Source organism: Pipistrellus kuhlii, unplaced genomic scaffold, assembly GCF_014108245.1.
Source record: "Pipistrellus kuhlii isolate mPipKuh1 unplaced genomic scaffold, mPipKuh1.p scaffold_m20_p_2, whole genome shotgun sequence".
NCBI lineage: Eukaryota > Metazoa > Chordata > Mammalia > Chiroptera > Vespertilionidae > Pipistrellus > Pipistrellus kuhlii.
In genome coordinates this window covers 105,385,516-105,403,999 of record NW_023425515.1, presented here as the reverse complement: position 1 = coordinate 105,403,999, position 18,484 = coordinate 105,385,516, and the positions used below count along the sequence as shown (strand labels likewise).

Here is an 18,484-nt window from a genome sequence, read left to right as displayed (position 1 = left end):
GTAAACCTGCATGACTGCATTAGAGGAGCACACAGTGGGTGCACATAGTAGGTGCACTGTGAATCCATAAGTTTTTAAGTTTATGTGTATTTATAGAAAAGTGAAATATGTTGGAAGAGTAAGTCAAGCTCTTCCTATGGACACCTCTAGGGATGAGGATTTGCCCTTTCGAACTGTTTACATTTTCTGTAGTTAATATAATTTATTTTTATCATTAAAACTTCTTTTAGAAATGAAAAAAAAAAAAGAAATGACATCTTCAATGCTTCATTGCTTACTAAACTGGAGAAATGCTACAATCTCTCTCTAATGCAAGGGGTATATACAGTTTGTTTAATGATAAAAAGTATAGATTAAAGCAAGAGTGGCATGTATTTGAAAACTACCAACTCCTTTGCTGAGCCTGAGAGTAACAGGAATTGTTTTGTAGCTTGATCAAAATATTGGATGTTTAAATATCTGTAATTTTTCAAAAACAAACAAGTGGTCAGGCTTATGCAAGTAAGTGTATATCTTAGTGATTCTATAAAAAGATGTATTTGAAAAAAGCCCAGTTTTGTATTTCCCTAATAATTAATGATGAACATGTCAAACCATTATTGGCATGAGGAAGCATATAATATACAAAATAAGCAAAAACAGCCCACTGAGTCTGCAGTTATGCAACCCGTGATAGTCCGTCACCATTTTTCATAACAGAGTTCACCAAATTGAAAAGCACTGGCTCCTTCTCTTAGTGTTGTCATGGATAACTCGCTGATAGCCAAACAAAACAAAGAGGCTAAGAGGGGAAATGTCACTGAGTTCTCAAAATATAACTTTAGTACTTGGATTGTGGAGTGTGTTTTTTGTTGTTGTTGTTTTTTTCCTCTTTAAGAAAAAACAATTTAAGCAACAATTTCTACAAAATATGACTAAGAACAAAAGAATCTTAATCAATCACTACTAGGTTGTAGGACAGATGAAAATGTAGTACCCCAGTGGATCCAAATATAAAAGCAAGGGAAACAAAAGGAAAGATAAACTAATTGATTACATCTAACTACAAAGCTTCTGCAAGGTGAAAGGAAACCACCATTAAAACGAAAAGGCAACTTACTAAATAGGAGAAGATGTTTGCAAATTATATATCTGACAAGAGGTTAATAGCCAATATATATAAAGAACTCATACAATTCAGTAACATAAAAACAAGCAACCAGATTTTTAAAATGGGCAGATAATCTGAATAGACATTTTTCCAAAGTAGGCATACAGATGACCAACAGGCACATGAAAAGGTGTTCATCATTAATTATTAGGGAAATACAAAACAAAATTACAATGAGATATCACCTCACTTCTGTTGGAATGGCTATGATCAATAAGACCATAAAAAAATGCCACAGAGAATTTGGAGAAAAGGGAAGCCTTATACACTTTTGGTGGGAATGTAAGTTGGTGAAGCCACTACGGAAAGTAGTATGGCAATTCCTCAAAAAATTAAGAATAGAACTACCATATATCCCAGCAATTCCACTTCTGGGTATATATCTGAAAAATACAAAAACACTAATTTAAAAAAACGTGATCTCCCTATGTTCACTGCAGTGTTATTTACAACAGCCAAGACATGGAAACAATCTAAGTATCCATCAGTGTATAAATTGATAAAGTAGATGTGATATATATATATGAATATATATATGAATATTCATATATATATGAATATTATTTAGGCATAAAAAAGATAAAAACTAAAATTTTGCCATGCACTATAACAATGGATGGACCTTAAGGGTATTATGCTAAATGAAATAAGTCAGATGGAGAATGACAAATACCATTTCATTTCATTTATGTGTGGAATATTAAAACAAAACAACCAAATAAAAACAAACTCATAGACAGAGAACAGATTGGTGGTTACCAGAGAGGAAAGGGTTGGGACGAAGGCGTGAATTGGATGAAGGGTTTCAATTATGCGGTGAAACATGCTAACTAGACTTTTCAGGATGGTCACTCACTTTGTAGTGCATACAGATGTCAAATTAGAATGCTGTACACCTAAAACATATATAATGTTATGTAGCAATTTTATATGAATTTAAAAAAAAGTACCACTCAAGGGTAGCCCTAATGCTTTTTGGCTCAAGAAGATAGCAACAGATTCTACCAACTGGCTTTCGGGGCACCTGAGAGGGAATCAAACAGGGAGTGAATGGCAGGAGTGGGGGGCTACCCTGGGGTGAGACCCAGGCCAGCTGGGGAGATGGGCCACCCAAAAGCTGGAGGCACTGTGGCCCAACTTCAGTCAAAGACTCCTTTTTTTTTTTTTTTTTTTTTTTTTTATAAGCAAGCATTTTCTACAGCAGGAATACCTCCCACATGTATTAATTTGTTTCTTTTGTGAGCAGAGTAGCCTCAAATTCAGATTTTACTTCCCTGAGAAATAATACAACACTTAAGTGCTTTGATCACTCTATTAGTGGTCAACACTGAAACACAAGTTTTCTCAGTCTTCAAGAAATAATCCACATCAAATAAAATATAGCATTTCAGTGAATGTAAACACACCCTTTGGTTAATTTCACAGTTATCACCAATGTTGGCAATCTACGGGAGACCATTAAGACCACCATCCGTTCATTTGGAATAAGCTTGTCTGTCAATCAGATAGAGCTGATTTTCTACACATATTCCTGCTGACATTTTTCTCAAGTGTTGTCAAAACACAACAACAACAACAACAACAAAAATGAAGAGGGTTCAATCAGCTGTGTTGTCATAGTCAGATATTTACAATGAAGCAGAATCACTGGACGTTTCTCATTCTTGAATGGAGGAGTGGCGAATGGACCTGTGATAATCCTCTGGACTGCTCATGTGTTCAGGTAAATCATAGCCCCTTAGGAAGTGTCCACTGTTTTGCTGAGCGAAATAATAGAGCTGTCTGGCCAGTAGAGGTTCAACCTTTAAAAAGGTTTGAAGAAGACGTTACTAAGATATTCTTTTTATCATCTTGTAATTGGCTTACCATTAAGTAACTCAGTATATGTAAGAGTGTAATAAAGTTAAGTCCAAAGTTAGGTGCTATAAGACATAAAAATTTTTATACTTGGGGCCTTCTGAAGAACTAATTTTTGGGCATCTTTCCATACATCAACTCTAAACAGAATCTACTTAATTCTGGGTTTCAATTGAAAGTAAAGATGAAACTTTAAAATAACCTGTCATTAAAAATTTACATTTAACCAAAACTGCAACAAATAAAAAGGAAATTTGAGATCATATTTAGTGAATTTAGGCCACTATGACAAGGATGAAGGGGATCATCCTGAACAGTCTTACAATTCCAGGATGACCTAGACCATCTTGTGTTTCTTAATTAAAGAGAAAAAAAGAAGCAAAATCATCAACAAAACTGCTATTGTGGGAACATTTACTTGTTCCCAAATTAATCTAATTTGTCTATTAATGTGATTGCATTCAATATTAAAATTTAATTTTCAGCTTTTTCTAGATTTACAGCATATAAAAACACCAAGTGCTTTCAGTCAATGCTGCTATTAAATTGAGCCTTTATGTTATTTGATAAACAGCAACTTAAGCATACTCATATGAAGAACTCAAAATAAATTAAATCCATAATAAGAGGAACAGGAACTCCTGGGCACCTCTCCCCCAAACCCGTCTCCTTTGCAGCACCACAGGGTACAACGTGATTTCAAGGGTCTTCGCATCCAAAACCCTTAAAGTCAGATCGATGTAGGAGTTTGTCACCAAGTTCTTAAATATTATTTACCAATGCCCAGGTTAGTTCATCATTTAACTATCCCAGTTGTTAACAAGATTATATCAGAAATTATACCAATCATTGGCGAGGATTCGTGAGAAACATCTGAAGCCCATAGGATTACATTTTTGTTTATTGGTTGTTTGGTTTTTCATTTTACAATCAAGAAGGGGGACTGTATGTTTAAGATTAGATAGTGTTTTATTTCAGTTTTCAATAAGAAACATTATCAGAACTAAAATATGACCTTAATTTTTATATTATGTGATATAATTTTTACCTTCGCTGTTCATTATTTGGGCCCATTAATAACTCTTGAAGGTATGTAGTAATGCAAAATTTTAAAATATAAAAGTCCTAGTATTCAAAACTCTTTTTTGTGGCAAATTAATCTTAATGTTATCAATATAAACCTCTTTTTCTTTCTTTTTATGAAAACAGGCATTTACTTGCCACAGTTGAACCCATCTTAAATTCGGCCTCAGGATGTACAATGGTCTGATCTCCCTGCATTCCTCCAAATAATACTTGGCTCTTGTTTCCAATAATTATAATTTTTTAAAAACAAAAGTCCAGAAATCAAACGATTTGGGAAACATTTGAAGAAGATACAAAATACACATTTGGGGAAAACTCCATTAAATGAAAATCACACAGCCTTTTGATTGCAATATTAAACTGAAGAATTTTAAAGGGCAACTTTTAGCATCAATTCTCTTAAATCCTTATAAAATGGAACTATGACAATTTTCTTGAAAAATAAAAAAGGGACAAATGAAATGGTTGGAAGTTAGCTCCCTTTCTGAGGAGCAGATTTCTAGGACTGGGAACAGGATGCGGTATCAGGGCTGCTCTCCCTGCACGTGCACTGGTTACAGCCTTCCCTCCCTATCTTTATGATACTTCTCTAAATAGACCCCTGTCCTTAGTGAAAAATAGGGAGACAATCATTTAGATGTGACTAAATACTCACGTGAGCAGTAATAAGTTTCCTTTGTCTCTGGGGATCCGGAAACTCTTCCCCGAAGCATAAAGTTACCTGGAATCTTGGCAGTGGACGGCCATGGTGAGCAAATGCTTGCAGTTCTGAAGAAAGCCCATAAGAAAAACAAAACAAAACAAAAACATGCTTAGAAACCCTCATCATTGAGCACACAAGGTTAAACCAGGCAGCAAAAGCTCCGTGTTGATTCTTTTTTCTTCTTCTTCTTTTTATTAAGGTATTATATGTGCACCTTTTTATATTTTATAATTATATTATATCTTACCATTACCACCCTCCTCCTATGTATGCCCTCCCTCCCCAGAGTTCTGCGTCCATTGGTTATGCTTATATGCATGCATACAAGTCCTTCGGTTGATCTCTTAAGACTAAAACAAGAATGAGTACTCTTTACTTCTCTAAGAGGGAATTTTAGCCCACATGCAAAATTGCATGTATCTGTTCCTATTTGTGCTTTCCTCAGAGGGTGCAGGTCTCACTTCAGGGGAATAAGGATTAGAGGTTAAGAACCTTGCTTTGCAGTACAGAACCCATGAAGATTCAAAAGATAGCAGAAAGGAATGAAGGAGAAGAAAAAGGAAGAGAAATATAGCCATGTGGAGGCAAAAGAATAATTTATACAAAGAATAAGTTTTCTTTTAGAACAATTAAAATTTTATGACTTGTCCCAGGATTACTTAAAAACCTCCTCTCAAAGCTGCTGATACAATCCATTGTTAAGCCAGGACTCTGTGTGACTTGGACACCACAGACAAGGTCTGTCACCATCCTGGAGACTGAGCCCAGTTCTGGGCAGTGGCATTCCACTTGGCACCAGGCCCAAACTGTGTGACGTCAGCAAACTTTTGCCTGCCTTCTGGGACAGACATGGCCTGAGATGGAAAGGGTAGCCATGAAGACTAGGGGCCCAACTTCAGTGGAAGCCACCGCACCTACCCTAAGGTGCAAAATGGAGAAGCGAACACTGTTGGAAAGATGTGTTCAGCACCCGACGTTGAGCCATGTCCCCTCACCCACATTCAAGGGAACTCTCATGCCTCTAGTTGTGCCTGCTCTTTCCGCTAGACTCAAATGTCACTTCTGCCAAAGAAAGGCACTGGCAGTCTCTGCCATGACTTCTGTAGAACAGCACAGTTGCATCTTTATCAGATCCACACCCTTGGCGGTGCCTCTGGGGCTGTCCCTGGCAGCCTGCAAATCCTGAATGGGTAGATAGTAAAGATTTCCACTGCTCTCTTCAACTGAAGAGGAGTTTCTAGCTAACTCACTAGACTGACTTCCTGCTTGTTTTTTTTTCTTCCAGAATTCAAATGAAACCTCACCAACTTAAGATGTATAAAAGGCATTTACACCATGGAGGCTTGAGACTACACCTCCACAAGCTCATTAGGATGGTGCGTTAGTACAGTTATCTGAAGAAGTCCTGCCTCTTTTGCCTGATACCCTGAAGGCGCCCTGTGATTGTGCAAAAGCTGGTCTACTCAGCTTGTGACTACAGGCTCCTCCCTGCACCTCAGTAAACACTTCTAGATAAGAGCTTGCTTGCTGTGGACAGAAAGCACAGCTCTGTGTTACAGAAGAAGGGAAAATACCAGAGTAATTCCTGCTCAGATAAACACTAAATTCTAGGCAAATGAATTTGCAGCTGAGGATGCTGACAGCTGGCATGTCATGCCTGCCACTTCTTGACTGCATGCACCTCTCAGTTCACTGTCACTCAAAGAAATTTACTGTCTCGTTAGAATGAGAGGCCTCTACCTCCTAAAAGGTGTCTCTTAAGAGAAACTCGGAGAAGCAAAAACCATTTTCCTGGGGGCCTTAACGAAAGCCTAGCCCTATGGTAGCTTCTGAATCCAAAGAGACCAGGATCCACAGTCTTGGAGGAGTTCCAATCCCAGTGGGTACATTCAGACCCCACTCTCAGAGCCCCACCATGATTACCCCTGGGCTCAGGACAGAGAGAAGCCTCACAATTCTGCAGCTTGGTTAGGAAGGGGTGTTCAGATGCAGGTGGCTTTGTCACCTGAGGTGCTGCCTTAGGGAACCTGACACAGTGCTCCCTCTTCCTGTCACAGCTCTGTGGCAGCATTAGTCATCTAGGGAAATATTTGTTTCAGCACCGAAAGAGAATTTGAATGAGCCTATGCGAATTTGGGCAAGTTAAACCCAAAAAGCTGAGCAAAGGTTAATGTGCCAGAGCATTTTTATTGCAAATGGACTCACTTAAGAGGGATGTTCAGGGAAAGAAGGGCACAAGAAAACCTCAAGACACAGGTGTTTCTGAAGGGGGCAGTTTTAAAAGAACAGGTTAGGGTCAGGAAGAGAAAGAACTGGCAATTAGTGCAGGTTACAGCAGCTTTCTCCCTCCCAAAGGGCAGTGTCCATATAGATGGCCACATGAACACTTAGGTTGAAACTTTGGCAATAGCTTAGCCGACAGTTTCACAAAAGCCAGCCCAGGGCTAATTTGTCATGAAATCAAAACTTACTCATTCTGGAAAATATGTTTTAAGACACACATATGTAGAAGAAGCTCAAAGCCTTCTTATAATTTCCCTTCAAAATCAGTTCAGCATTCTATCCTTGGTCTCATCTACACAAGGTGACACACCTCATAACCAAGAATATCACCAATATACTTCTCAGTTATATTTCCCTACGACCTTAAAAGAACAGATGTGCCTGTTCAGATCATACTGCCAATAAGCCAAGAACCTTGTTACTAGGTGACTATTCGTTGAATTCCAGAATTTCAAACCATAAGCCTGGACCACACACCCATGAACAATTCCCCTCCTCTTCACATCCTTCTTTCTGTTGATGGAGAGGAGCTGGTGGTAAAAGGAGAGGTGAGGTGTGAACCAAACAAGAAACCTATTTTAGGATCAGGATTAACAGAAGGAGACCTCTGTCTGGGTGAGTGACCTGCTGTTTTTGACCTCTGTGGCAGACAGGCCAGCACCACCTTATTCTTTCTCTATAGGCTCACACGGGTGTGAGGCACTCCATTCTAACCGATAATGAGGAGCATTACCTGATAAAAACTGTTGTGTGTCAAACAGCTTGCAGGTCTGCTCTCTTTCCAGTTTGTTGGGCCGGTCACTGCACAATGCCAAGGGCCCGTCCCAGTAGATCCTGCTCTGGCATAGTCTTTTGGCATAGAGCCCATCAGGGGCCATCCAGAGGACCACACCTCTTTCCAGGTGGCTCAGCAGTTTCTCGATGTTTTTCCTCTGACCATTGTCCTCTGGGTAGGGGAAGAGGACTTGGTCCAGGTTACTGACATCATAGGTGTGCCCGTGGGAGATCCGACAGCCTTCAGGGCTGGCCGTTGTCAACTCTTTCACCAGGACTTCCCGGTAATACAAGCAGATGTGGAGTCGGCAGTCTGCAAACACAGAACACTTGGGGTCAGTCCTAAGGGACCAAGAGCATTGCACACCTCTTATGACACCAAACTACCACACAAAGTACAGTATTTGGTGGGACACTGCTGCCCCAAGATGCTCCATAGAAAGTAAAGCGTTCCAGTGTCTAAGAAATCTGGGATCTGCATGCCTTTTTCTAACTCCTGGAGATTCACAGACAGTGAGATGATAGGAAAGGCTCACAATTCAACTGGATATTATCTAATTCTGCATTCTCCCCATTTATGTGACCATGGTTTTGGGGGGTTTGGGGAAGCATATCTTTCATTAATTCTAGAAAAAATAGGTTTGACTATTTTTAGAGAACACCACAGTAAAGAGCTTCCTCTCTCTCTGTCTGTGTGATGAGGTAATGGTGATGTCTAAAACACTAAGCCATGTACCACTGAACAAAAATTCATCTTTAGGCATGACAATCAGTTTTGATTTTGGAGAAAATAAAATCCAAATATAATTTCTACTAGCAAAAAGAGTATAATGATGTTTAGGTGGGGAAGCAAATATATCCACACATCTGAAACTACCCTAAAATGTCACGATGATGCCATTAGGTTAACACACACCACACACACACATATTGAAGTTTCAGGAAGACTAATAACTAAGTTAACAGTGATTTCTGAGTGGTGGGAATGTGATGTGTATTTTTCATTTTCATTTTTTTTATTTTTAAATTACTTTTTTCCCCCCACAGCATATATACTACTTGTATAATATAATTAATTCAGGTAGAAAGAAAGGATTCAATAAGACAAATATTCTCAGAGTAAAGTCTGCTAAAATCCCACTAGGCTACATGTTAAAGTTTGAAAATAATTCTACAATGGTGCTTTCTAAAACATTAAACAAGATGAACTCAGTTATAAAATTTTGTTGATTCCAGAACCTTCTTTGACTTATGACCCACAGATTGAAAGGACCAACCTAGGATGGCACAGGGTCACTTAGTGAAGCATGAGGACTTGTGGTTAGGCACCTGCTACCCTTGTGTAAATGTATGGGTTTAAAAAGGAATGATAATTGCAGTTGTCTAATAAATGCATTTAACTAATTAATCTGACTTATGTATTCCAAAAACAGAAACCCACAAAACCTTTCTATTCCTCAATGTTAGGTTTTGAGTCTAAACACACATACTGTCTCAATTCTCCACTTAATTTCTGCTGTTATAAACATTGATGGAGAGTGAGCTGGGAGAACATACTCTGAGGAGAGTGGGTGTTGGCCATTAGAGGTGACTTGCAGGATAGTTTTCATTTCATTATATGTCACCAAAAATCACAAGGTCACAGTGATGCAAATAACTGTTATTTCCTACTCTTTAGGCATTCACACAAGTTGTAGGTGCTTAAGAAAGCTTTTGAAAATTTCTAAAAACAAACATATGCCTTTCTGCTTGGAAAATCTCCTTCCTCCAACATTCAGGAACATCTAGGAAGAAGGCAGCAGCCTCATTCAGAACTTTGGAACCAAAAAGGATGAAACCACAAAAATTCCAGCTTCCTTGTAGAGAGAAAGGTGCCCACAACCCGTCTCCCTAAAACCTAGAGAATTTAACTGATTTTTAAAGAAGCAGGAGGGGGAGCACAGGAGAATCTAAAAACCTAAACTTTTCATTTTTAATATAAAAAACAAATCTCATTTTAAAACAATGCAACACATTACCTAAAAAGTAAATATGCATACACCACATGCAGTTAGTACACCTTGAGGTCCCTTCCCTAAACAGGTGGGATCTCCAAGGTGCCAGGACTCTTAGAAATGAAACCAGATCTAAGCCATATTTTCTGTAAGACACATCTCAATATGAATGCAATTGTGATGAAGGCAAGGCAGCCAGACCTATCATCCCTGAGAAGCTGATATGAACACTGTTTGGAGCTAAACCTGGAAGGATGATCAGCTTTTCAAGATGAGAAGTCCTAGTGCTTTTCTCCTAGAAGATAGACTACATTGTGAGGCTGTTAGCTGAAGAGGGGTAAAGGAAACTAGTGTGTTTGCATATTCTAGGAAATTCAGATAGATGCTAATGGAGAATGTAAGATGACTCATCCAGCATGTAGAATTGCATCAGAATCCTAAACTGGCTTCTGGGTGCTAACTTTTCTACTGTTGTTCTTCATCCACAGGTGGGGAGTCAGCGGTGCCCACACATACCCGGGCTCCAGCTGGAGGAAAGTGAGGGTCCACGGTTTGTGTTCACCAACCACCCCATCAAATCTACCCAAAAGTGAGGTGAGCACCGCAGGCACCAGCCTCCGTTGGGTGCCTCCAGACCATAAGCCACACTCACCTGAGAGGGCCAAGGCTTCGGCAGACCTTATGCTTGGCTCTATGGGGATTCCAGGGGCCTGGGACTCAGGCGGGGCACAAGCATAAAAGGTTCCTGTTACTTGGCAACCTGTATTTGCAAATAAAAGTCAGAGTTTGTACACAAATAGGAAAGCCTCCACTCCTGAGGTGTGGCTATTAGCCCCTGGTGGGGGTGCACTCATTCTGGGAGGGAAGGGCTTCAGGGCCCTTTGGAGCTGACCACTGGCTCTCCCAAAAGGCAAAGACAAGCTGAAGTCCAATGGGAAAAACCAAAGTCAAAGGAGGAAGGAGCCTTTAACAACTTTGGAAGGAAATTTGGAACTCTCCCACAGTAATTTTCTTCTTTCTCCTCTCCTCTCCTCTTTTTTTTTTTTTTTTTTTTTTTTTTTTTTTTTTTTTTACATTTTCTTTTCATTCTTTTTCTTCCTTCCTTCTTATCTTCTTTCTTTCTCTCTTCCTTTCTTTCTGTTAATTAACACCTTCTTCAGCACACATAATTACCATTACGTGTATGTGTGTGTGTGTGTGATGAGAGAACATTTAAGATCTGCTCTTTTAGCAACTTTCAGTATCATACAGCATTGCTAAATAGTCACCACGCTGTACACTAGGTCCCCACAACTTACTCATCTTATAATTGGGAGTTTGTACCCTTTGACCACATCACTCCATAACTGATAAATAGGGAAACTAAGACTCAGAGAGATGAACTGATTTAGCCCGGTTCACACAGCAAGTTAACAGCAGAACTGTGAGCTCAGGTCTACAGGAGTTCTCACGCCAAAGAGCCCCGTTAGAAGTGCACTTCATTTAAGGTCAACAAATGCTTCAAGCTATGCCTGCCTACTCTGCCTTTCTGCATAGGTCTGGGCATTGTCTCCTTATTGAAGTTATTAACTCAACAGAGCCCAATGCACTGGACATAGGTCTGAATTCCAGAGACCAGTTTAATGTTAGCTAATCATCCACTATGATCTAGAAAACCAACCCTTGCTGAAGTCTTTATTGCAAGCTAATAAAATGGAATTCTGAGTTCTTCTGTAAACATGCTACTAAATACAGATCTTAGTTTCTTCAATGCCATATGCCAAGAGGTTTGAACAGACTAGAAAAATGGAGACTGACCAAGTCTTTCCAGAATATACAAAAGAATGTCTGCTGATCCATCTCAAGATTTCTATTTAAATAATTAACTCAAAAGTCCTAAAAGACTGGTGCTGGCCAGATAGCTTAGTTGATTAGAGTGTCATCCCAATACACCAAGGTTGTGGGTTCCATTTCTGGTCAGAGCACATACAAGAATCAGGCAATGAATATGTATATAAATGGAAAAACAAAATCAATGTTTCTCTCTCTCACTCTCTCTTTGTCTGTCTCCTCATTTCCTTTCTCTCTCTCAAATCAACCAATAATTTTTTTAAAGTTCTGAAAGCTTGTGTTTGCTGTATTGAATACACCACATGAAATTTTCTCTTCACCTAACTAACTAGTGCTTCTGCTGAGAGAACTCATCTTGATGTCTGGGGACCCTACAGGCATGGGACCACAGCTCATCTAGAATGAGTAAAGTCCTTTGGGATCCAAAACCAGCACTACACACCCTGTGAAGATTGTTTATGTTATTTATTTATTCCCTTTATATTATCACCTCTAATCCCAAGAACAACTACAATGGGTACAACATTGTTTAAGAGAAATATACTAGCTCAATAATCTCCTGATGCCCCTGTGGAGAAAGGGGCTGGGTAGAGCTATGCCTGCCTACTCTGCCTTTCTGCATAGGTCTGGAATAAATCCATTTTATGGATGTGTAGACAGAAACATACTAGCAAAATTTTGTGGCCTTTGGTCAATATTAAGGAATAATTCAGGAGGGAAGGCTGCTAAAATCTACACTCTCTTACTTTTTCCCTAAAGATTAAAAGTAAAGCTTAAGATAATTTAGCAAGGTAAAAAATATTAACCTTTTGAACAGGTAATTTTAAAAACATAGCTAATCAGTTTGACATCTGAAACTGAATCCCAGCCCTTCACTTTCATAGAGTACATTCCGTGAGCTTGCCTCTATAAAAAATGGAGCAGTTTTTAGCTACCTGAAGTTATCTCCATGATGTTTAAATAAGATCTCAAATAAGGTAGTTGTAAGTATAGATCCTGGCACACAGTAGGCCAGGCATCTATAACATTTGGCATCCTTCCTCCGAGGACCTTATCATCCCATAGGAGAGAGAACACCCTCATTCACTGTGTGATGTCTTTCCCAGCAGATCGGATAAGGGGAGAGAGTTGTGGTCTGCCCAAAGGACAGAGTAGGAGAGACCAGGGCCCGTTCACCAGGTGCACTCTGCTGGGTCAGTGGCAGCCTCAGCAACCTGCCCCAGCACGGTCCTCACCATTTTCACAAGCTGGGCCTTGCCAGTGGTGACTTCGGGGTCCAAAGGTCACAGGACATTGATAAGGGATGTCAGGGTGGGGCTGGTCAGGGACGTATTCCCTCCAGCTTCGGTCATGAGGAGGCATCATGTAGTTATGGACCTGCTAAAGAGATAAAGGCAACCAGATCAGCAAAGAACAGTTCCTGGGCATTGGAGAGGGAAGCAGATTCTTTCATAGCCCCCCAAACTCCTCAGGCAATCTTTTCTCTGGCTGACAGCCAAATCATTTTTTTCATCTGAAAAAAAATGGAGTGAATGGCTCATCACACTAGGTAAAAACTAACATAAAAAAAAATCAAGATAGCACAATGGAGACAGTGAGTAAGGAATGACATATGTAAAGCTCTATCATATGGTTAAACCTAGCACCAAAATTCCCGTAAGGAAATTTGCCATCTCTTCCCCACAGAGCTGTAATTCACATCAGAAATGTCTAAAGAGATCAGCTGCCCCGTGGTTTCACATGATATAAAGTACTACTTCCAAAATCGTCAACTTCCACAATAGGTCTGTTTCCCAGAAGATTTCAGAATCAGTAGTACACCAAAAGGCAGGCACATGCAGCTCACCCCTCCTCCCAACCAACCCTGAATGCTCACTGTGGAAAGTGAGGCATTCAATCAATGCCCAGGGATTTTGGTTAGCTGTTTGACTGATAACAGAAACAAGCTTATGCTGTTTTAGTCTGTGTGTTTTCCCCAGCCTTCCCTTCCAGAAGCCCTGCACCTCCACGGTACCTGAGCTGGGAGTGAGGTGTAAGGAGTCGGCATGGTATAAGGGTGGCTCATGGTCATCTGTGAGTCTTCTAGGGTAATCTGCTTGGCTCCTGTATGTTTTTGCAAAAGGGAAATGGCACAATGTAAAAAAAGGGAACTGACATAACTAAACATCAAATCTTAGAAAAGATATCTGAGGATTTAATTCCTAGAATGTGCAACGCTGTTGACAAATTAGACACTTTCCAGCAATTCCCTTGGGCCATTGTTTGACCATTCCATTAAACTGATTCCTGTAAGGTCCTGCTGTGTGGAAGGCACCTGGTGACAGAAAGAGCCCCATCAGCAAAACGTGCTGCAAAGAAGGTCACCTGTATGGTGTGTTACAATGCAGATTCCCGGGCTTTACTCTGACACACTGTCAGAGGGTTAAAAAGGGGGAGTCTGAATTTGAATAAGAAGCCCATCTGCACATAGTGCACCCTACAAGTTGACATTTTTATTAATATAAATAGTGGCAATATATGAGTGAATGCATGACTCTCTCTATGAAGGATTAATCATGAAAAACTAATAAGTAAAGCTTTGAACAAGTTCTCCATTTTCTTGTTTGGAAATTTGGCCCATAACTTAATAGACCTAATTGGAAAATACACAGGTGCACACCCTCAGGTATAGACGTGGAGTGTGAGAGAGTATCCCTACACTAAAACCAGAGGACTTCAATTAGTGACCCAGAGAACTCAGACAATGAGCTGGCTGGGCTTGACCATGGGGCAGGTGGTAGGCAAGCTATTGAAAACAAAAATAGAAAAATGAGCTTCAGAATGAAATTAAGGTGCTAATATCAGATTGCCAATATCCTGTGATCCAGATGGAGGAAGTCCCACCTTTTTTGGCTCCCTCGGGAACAATCCTGTATACTTTGTAGGGGTCTGAGATGTCCAGCTGGCTCCTCTCAACCAGTTCCTCGAAGTCATTGCTCTTGTTCAAAGCACATCGTAAACGTGTCTTCCATGTGGGAGGGTCTGGCTTGTCAATGCCTTCTCGGAATTTTCCTTTAAATAGCGCCCAAGCCTGGTGGGAAGAAGAGGGGAAAAGTTAAAACACAAGGTTTTTTTGTTTGTTTGTTTTTTAAAGAATCTGGAAATTGCAATTCTAGAGGAAAAAATATGCTTCTGTGCTTCAAATTCACACTGTTACTCAAAATGTTGCTCAAAATGTAGGCCAGAAACACACCCAGGGGTCTTCCACATGCAGCTCTGTCACATTGGTCTGAGTCATTGCGGAGTTCAAGACAAGTGGTGGGAATATTCTCTAAGTATTTGTGACAGGTGGGTAAGATGTGGAGGATCCCTGGAAAAGGACCTGCTCACCCAGTTTCTGCAGTGGGTTTGATTGGAACTAGGGACAGAGCTGGTGGTGAGCTATCAGCCAGTTTGAGATATTCTGAGAGCAAATTCCCTGAGGAAGTTCCCTTTACCTGTGCAGCCCACAGGTGGTGGGGCTGGGCCCTAATTCAAAGCTCACTGGGTAACTGCTCTAGGAGAAAACAATCCTGACAGGGTCACACACATACACAGCAAGAGGGAAACCCAGAGAGGATCCTGGAAGAAGAGAAATATTTAGAGGAGGAGAAAGAGAAAGATAGAAACCCAAGAGGATGAGACAAAGACAGAAACCTAGAGAACAATAGAGAGAGAGAGAGAGAGAGAGAGAGAGAGAGAGAGAGAGAGAGAGAGAGAGAGAGAGAGAGAGAGACTTGGAAAGAGGGAGCCTGACAAACAGGCAGAGCAATAGAAAGGAAGAAATAGGGATGGAGGGTCCCAAAGAGAGCTGGAACCAGAGAGTGTCCGAGCCAGAGAGAGTGAATCAAAGAATAAAGAAAAAAAAATCAGAGAGAGACAAATAGCAAAAACATAGTGAAACACATACACAGTTCCAGAGGGGGGCAAAGGGGGGGGGGAAGAGGGGAAGGGGGAGGACAGACTGACCAGCACACCCACGGGCGCTCACAAAGACAGAGAGACAGAGAGAAACATAAGTTGATTAGAGGATTCAAGAAAAGACCCAGGAGTACAGAAAGCAGCTCTGATGGAAACAGAGAAACCCACAAAAATGCAGCCAAGAACACTCAAGCTACTGTCCTGGGAAGGCAGACTTCCCTGACTGAGCCTCCGGGTAAGGGTACTTCCCTGCCGCTGGAGCCTTCTGACTCCCTGAGTGCTGCTCAAGCCACACGTTCAGAATCGGACCGGCCCTCGCATTTGTGAAATCACTGAAAAGGTGAAACTTCTCTTCTCCCAGGGCTTTGGCCATCCACACCTGTTGTTCCCGGCCGCCCGCCCTGCTGTGACCACCCCTTCTCCCGAGGTCCCCATGGGTTACCTTTCCCTCTTTGAACCGTGGGCCAGGGCGCACCCCGCAGGGACTGGCCTCATCGAGGAACCCCGGGCTCTCTGGGGCCCTCCCCCCATCCGGACCCTGGGCTCCCACGTGCTTAACCTTGAAGAGGGCGGCGTCCTCCTCGCGGTTGTAGTCCTGCTTGCCCGCGTGCTTCCAGGGGATGCGGAAGATGCTCTTCTCCTCGTTCTCCCACACCAGCCCTGGGTACTTGCCGCTGTCGATCTGGTCGATCAGCCACTGGCGGAGTTTCCCGTTGCCACAGCTCACAGAGCTCATGCCGAACTCTCCGCCTCGGCTGCCTCCGCCCTCCAGGTTCATGCCCAGCGCACCGAGGGTCCTGCTCTGGCCCGGGATCTGCCTCCGTACTCTCTGCGCTGCAGGCGAGAGGAAAATCTTCCTAAGCGCCGCAGCACTGCGCTCAGAGGACCGATCCCAAACCACTGCGCAGTGACCACGAGGCCCAGGGTCTCCGAGGCAGCAAGGCGCGCGCTATGAGGTCAGTGTCATTATAGGTCCCCGAGAGAAGACACGCTCTCAGCTGCCTGGGCTGGTCCCCTTGGCCAGCACAGTCCTGCCTCCTCAGGAGCGCGCCCTCCGCGGAGTTTCTCTCCCTACCTCACCTTTTAGACTCTCCACTCCTGTTAAGTACCCCACAGCCCATTACACACACTTCAGCCTTTACTCACACTCCCAAATCCAGCTGCCACCCTTCTTGGCACTCCGTTTGCACACTCACTAAAGGTTCCCGCTCCTCTTTGCCCATCCTGAAGCTAGTATTCTCCCTCTTTGTCAGTTTCCACTCTTGCCCATTCCCGTTTCACACTCCCTGGGTGCCCCCCACTCGCCAATGAGGCACAAGGCCAGCCTTCGCCGGGGAGTTCCAGATGCTCAGCACCCAGCAGCCCGCTCCTGGCCTTCTCCCGCACCCGTACTCTCTGTCCGGAGAATGCCCCTGAGCCCTCGCCAGAGAGCAAGGATCAAATGGGCCCCGGGGGCAACACACAGCAGTGACCCGGCCCTTGGCGAGGAGCACTGCCAAGTAGCCGGAGATACCCTCTGCGCCCGGGAAGTGTCAGCCCAGCCTGAGAGGCTGGCGGAGGTGGGGAGGGCGGGTGTGGGGAAGACGAGAGACCGCGGAGGGCCAGGGTTGAGGCAGCAGAGCGCAGGCCCCGGGTGCCCAAATTTGGAGCTCCTCCTCCTCCACCACCAGCCAGGGAAACACGCGCTGGAGGTCACGGTGAGTTTGGGTCCCTGACGAGCAAACAAGCAGAAGGAGCCTCAGAAGTAAGGGACTGTCCCCCGCAGGAAAGCCTGCTGCCCTGTGCCTTCGACGCCCGTCTCGACCACTTCTGAGGCCCTGAGAGTCTTTCTCCCTTTGGTCCAGCGCATGCCAGCACCTCGCCCCGGCCCGCGCTGGGTCACCCACAGAATAGTGGGGGCACGGGAGCAGGGAGAGCCAGCAGAGACGCTCGGGCAGTGGGCCGGGGTCCCTCCGCACAAAACCTTGGGCCGGACGCATACGGGTGGGCATCAGGACTCCCTCCCGGGGAGCGTGCTTTCTCCCGGGTCCGGGAAGCTGGGGTCCCTAGCGCTGTCCTCGGGACGGTCCCGGGAAGCCCGGGCCCCTCCCTCCGGGTTCTCCTCCCGCCAGCCTCATATCTGTGCTCCTGCCCGACCCCAATTCTTACCTTGCCCCGGACTCGGAGCCGAGGGCAGCAGTGGGTTCCAAGTTCAAATGGTGAAACTAAGACTCTGAGGTGCGAAAGAGGAACTTTAAGAGCTTAAAAGCCGCGCTGGGGGCGGAGCCTGGGGCAGGGCGGGGCCGATTGCTCCCGCTGGGGCGGGGAGGGGGCGCTGCGAGCCAGCGGCAGGGCTGGGAGGGATCCCCGAGTCAGAGAGCCGGGCACGGCCGCGACCGGGCTGGGGACTCCGGAGCCCTCGGACCCCGCCCCGCGCAGGCCAAGGAGTCAGAGAGCTCGCCTTAAGGACCCTCACTGGCGGTGTTTCCTGCGAAGGGCAAGGCGCGAAAAGGGGACCTCGCCTCTGCTCCAGGATATGCAGGAGGCTAGTCGATAACTAATAACAGCTAAACAACAGCAGTGCGGTTAGGGCGGGAAGTGGGGGTTGGGGGGTGGGAAGGTATAGGAGCGGGAATCTGGTGCGAAGGGGACTTCACTTGCAGAGTAACCAAAGACCGAGGAATTGTCCGTGATGAAGAACTGAGGGTGGGTGGGGGCCCTGCTGCTGCATTTGAGAACTCTGCCCCTCTGCGGTGTTTAGAGACAGGCATACTCATTAAAAAGAAAAAAGGAACCGGCCCAGATCCTCTGAACTAAAAACTGTGGTTCAAATACAATCTGTATGTTTGAAATGATAGACAATGCATAGCCCCCAAAGTTTTAATTATG

General features: G+C 43.5%; 1 protein-coding gene across 3 annotated transcripts; it reads right to left on the bottom strand.

The window, feature by feature from the left end:
- Positions 1-1,820: 1,820 nt before the first annotated feature.
- IRF4 (interferon regulatory factor 4) lies at positions 1,821-17,901 on the bottom strand. 3 transcript variants are annotated; one of them, XM_036446296.2, is made up of 9 exons: positions 17,765-17,901; positions 16,176-16,450; positions 14,561-14,747; positions 13,692-13,780; positions 12,913-13,057; positions 10,500-10,607; positions 7,813-8,166; positions 4,749-4,861; positions 1,821-2,952 (listed from the first exon to the last, which is right to left on the bottom strand). In XM_036446296.2, exons 2-9 carry the CDS (start codon positions 16,392-16,394, stop codon positions 2,809-2,811), a joined length of 1,359 nt encoding a protein of 452 aa, XP_036302189.1. In that variant the 5' UTR covers positions 16,395-16,450; positions 17,765-17,901; the 3' UTR covers positions 1,821-2,808. The 3 variants fall into 3 exon arrangements, with proteins under 3 accessions (XP_036302189.1, XP_036302190.1, XP_036302191.1); XM_036446297.2 differs by having other exon boundaries at positions 12,913-13,054; XM_036446298.2 differs by lacking the exon at positions 10,500-10,607.
- Positions 17,902-18,484: the final 583 nt, after the last annotated feature.

Coding starts and splice junctions, on each gene's coding strand:
- IRF4 (XM_036446296.2), bottom strand. CDS start 16,394: ATGAACCTGGAGGGCGGAGGCAGCCGAGGCGGAGAGTTCGGCATGAGC. Junction 8,167..10,499: donor CGAAGCCTTGGCCCTCTCAG/GTGAGTGTGGCT, acceptor CTGTGTTTGCAG/ACTGCCGACTCCACATCTGC. Junction 2,953..4,748: donor GGAAACTTATTACTGCTCAC/GTGAGTATTTAG, acceptor ACCTTTTTAAAG/GTTGAACCTCTACTGGCCAG.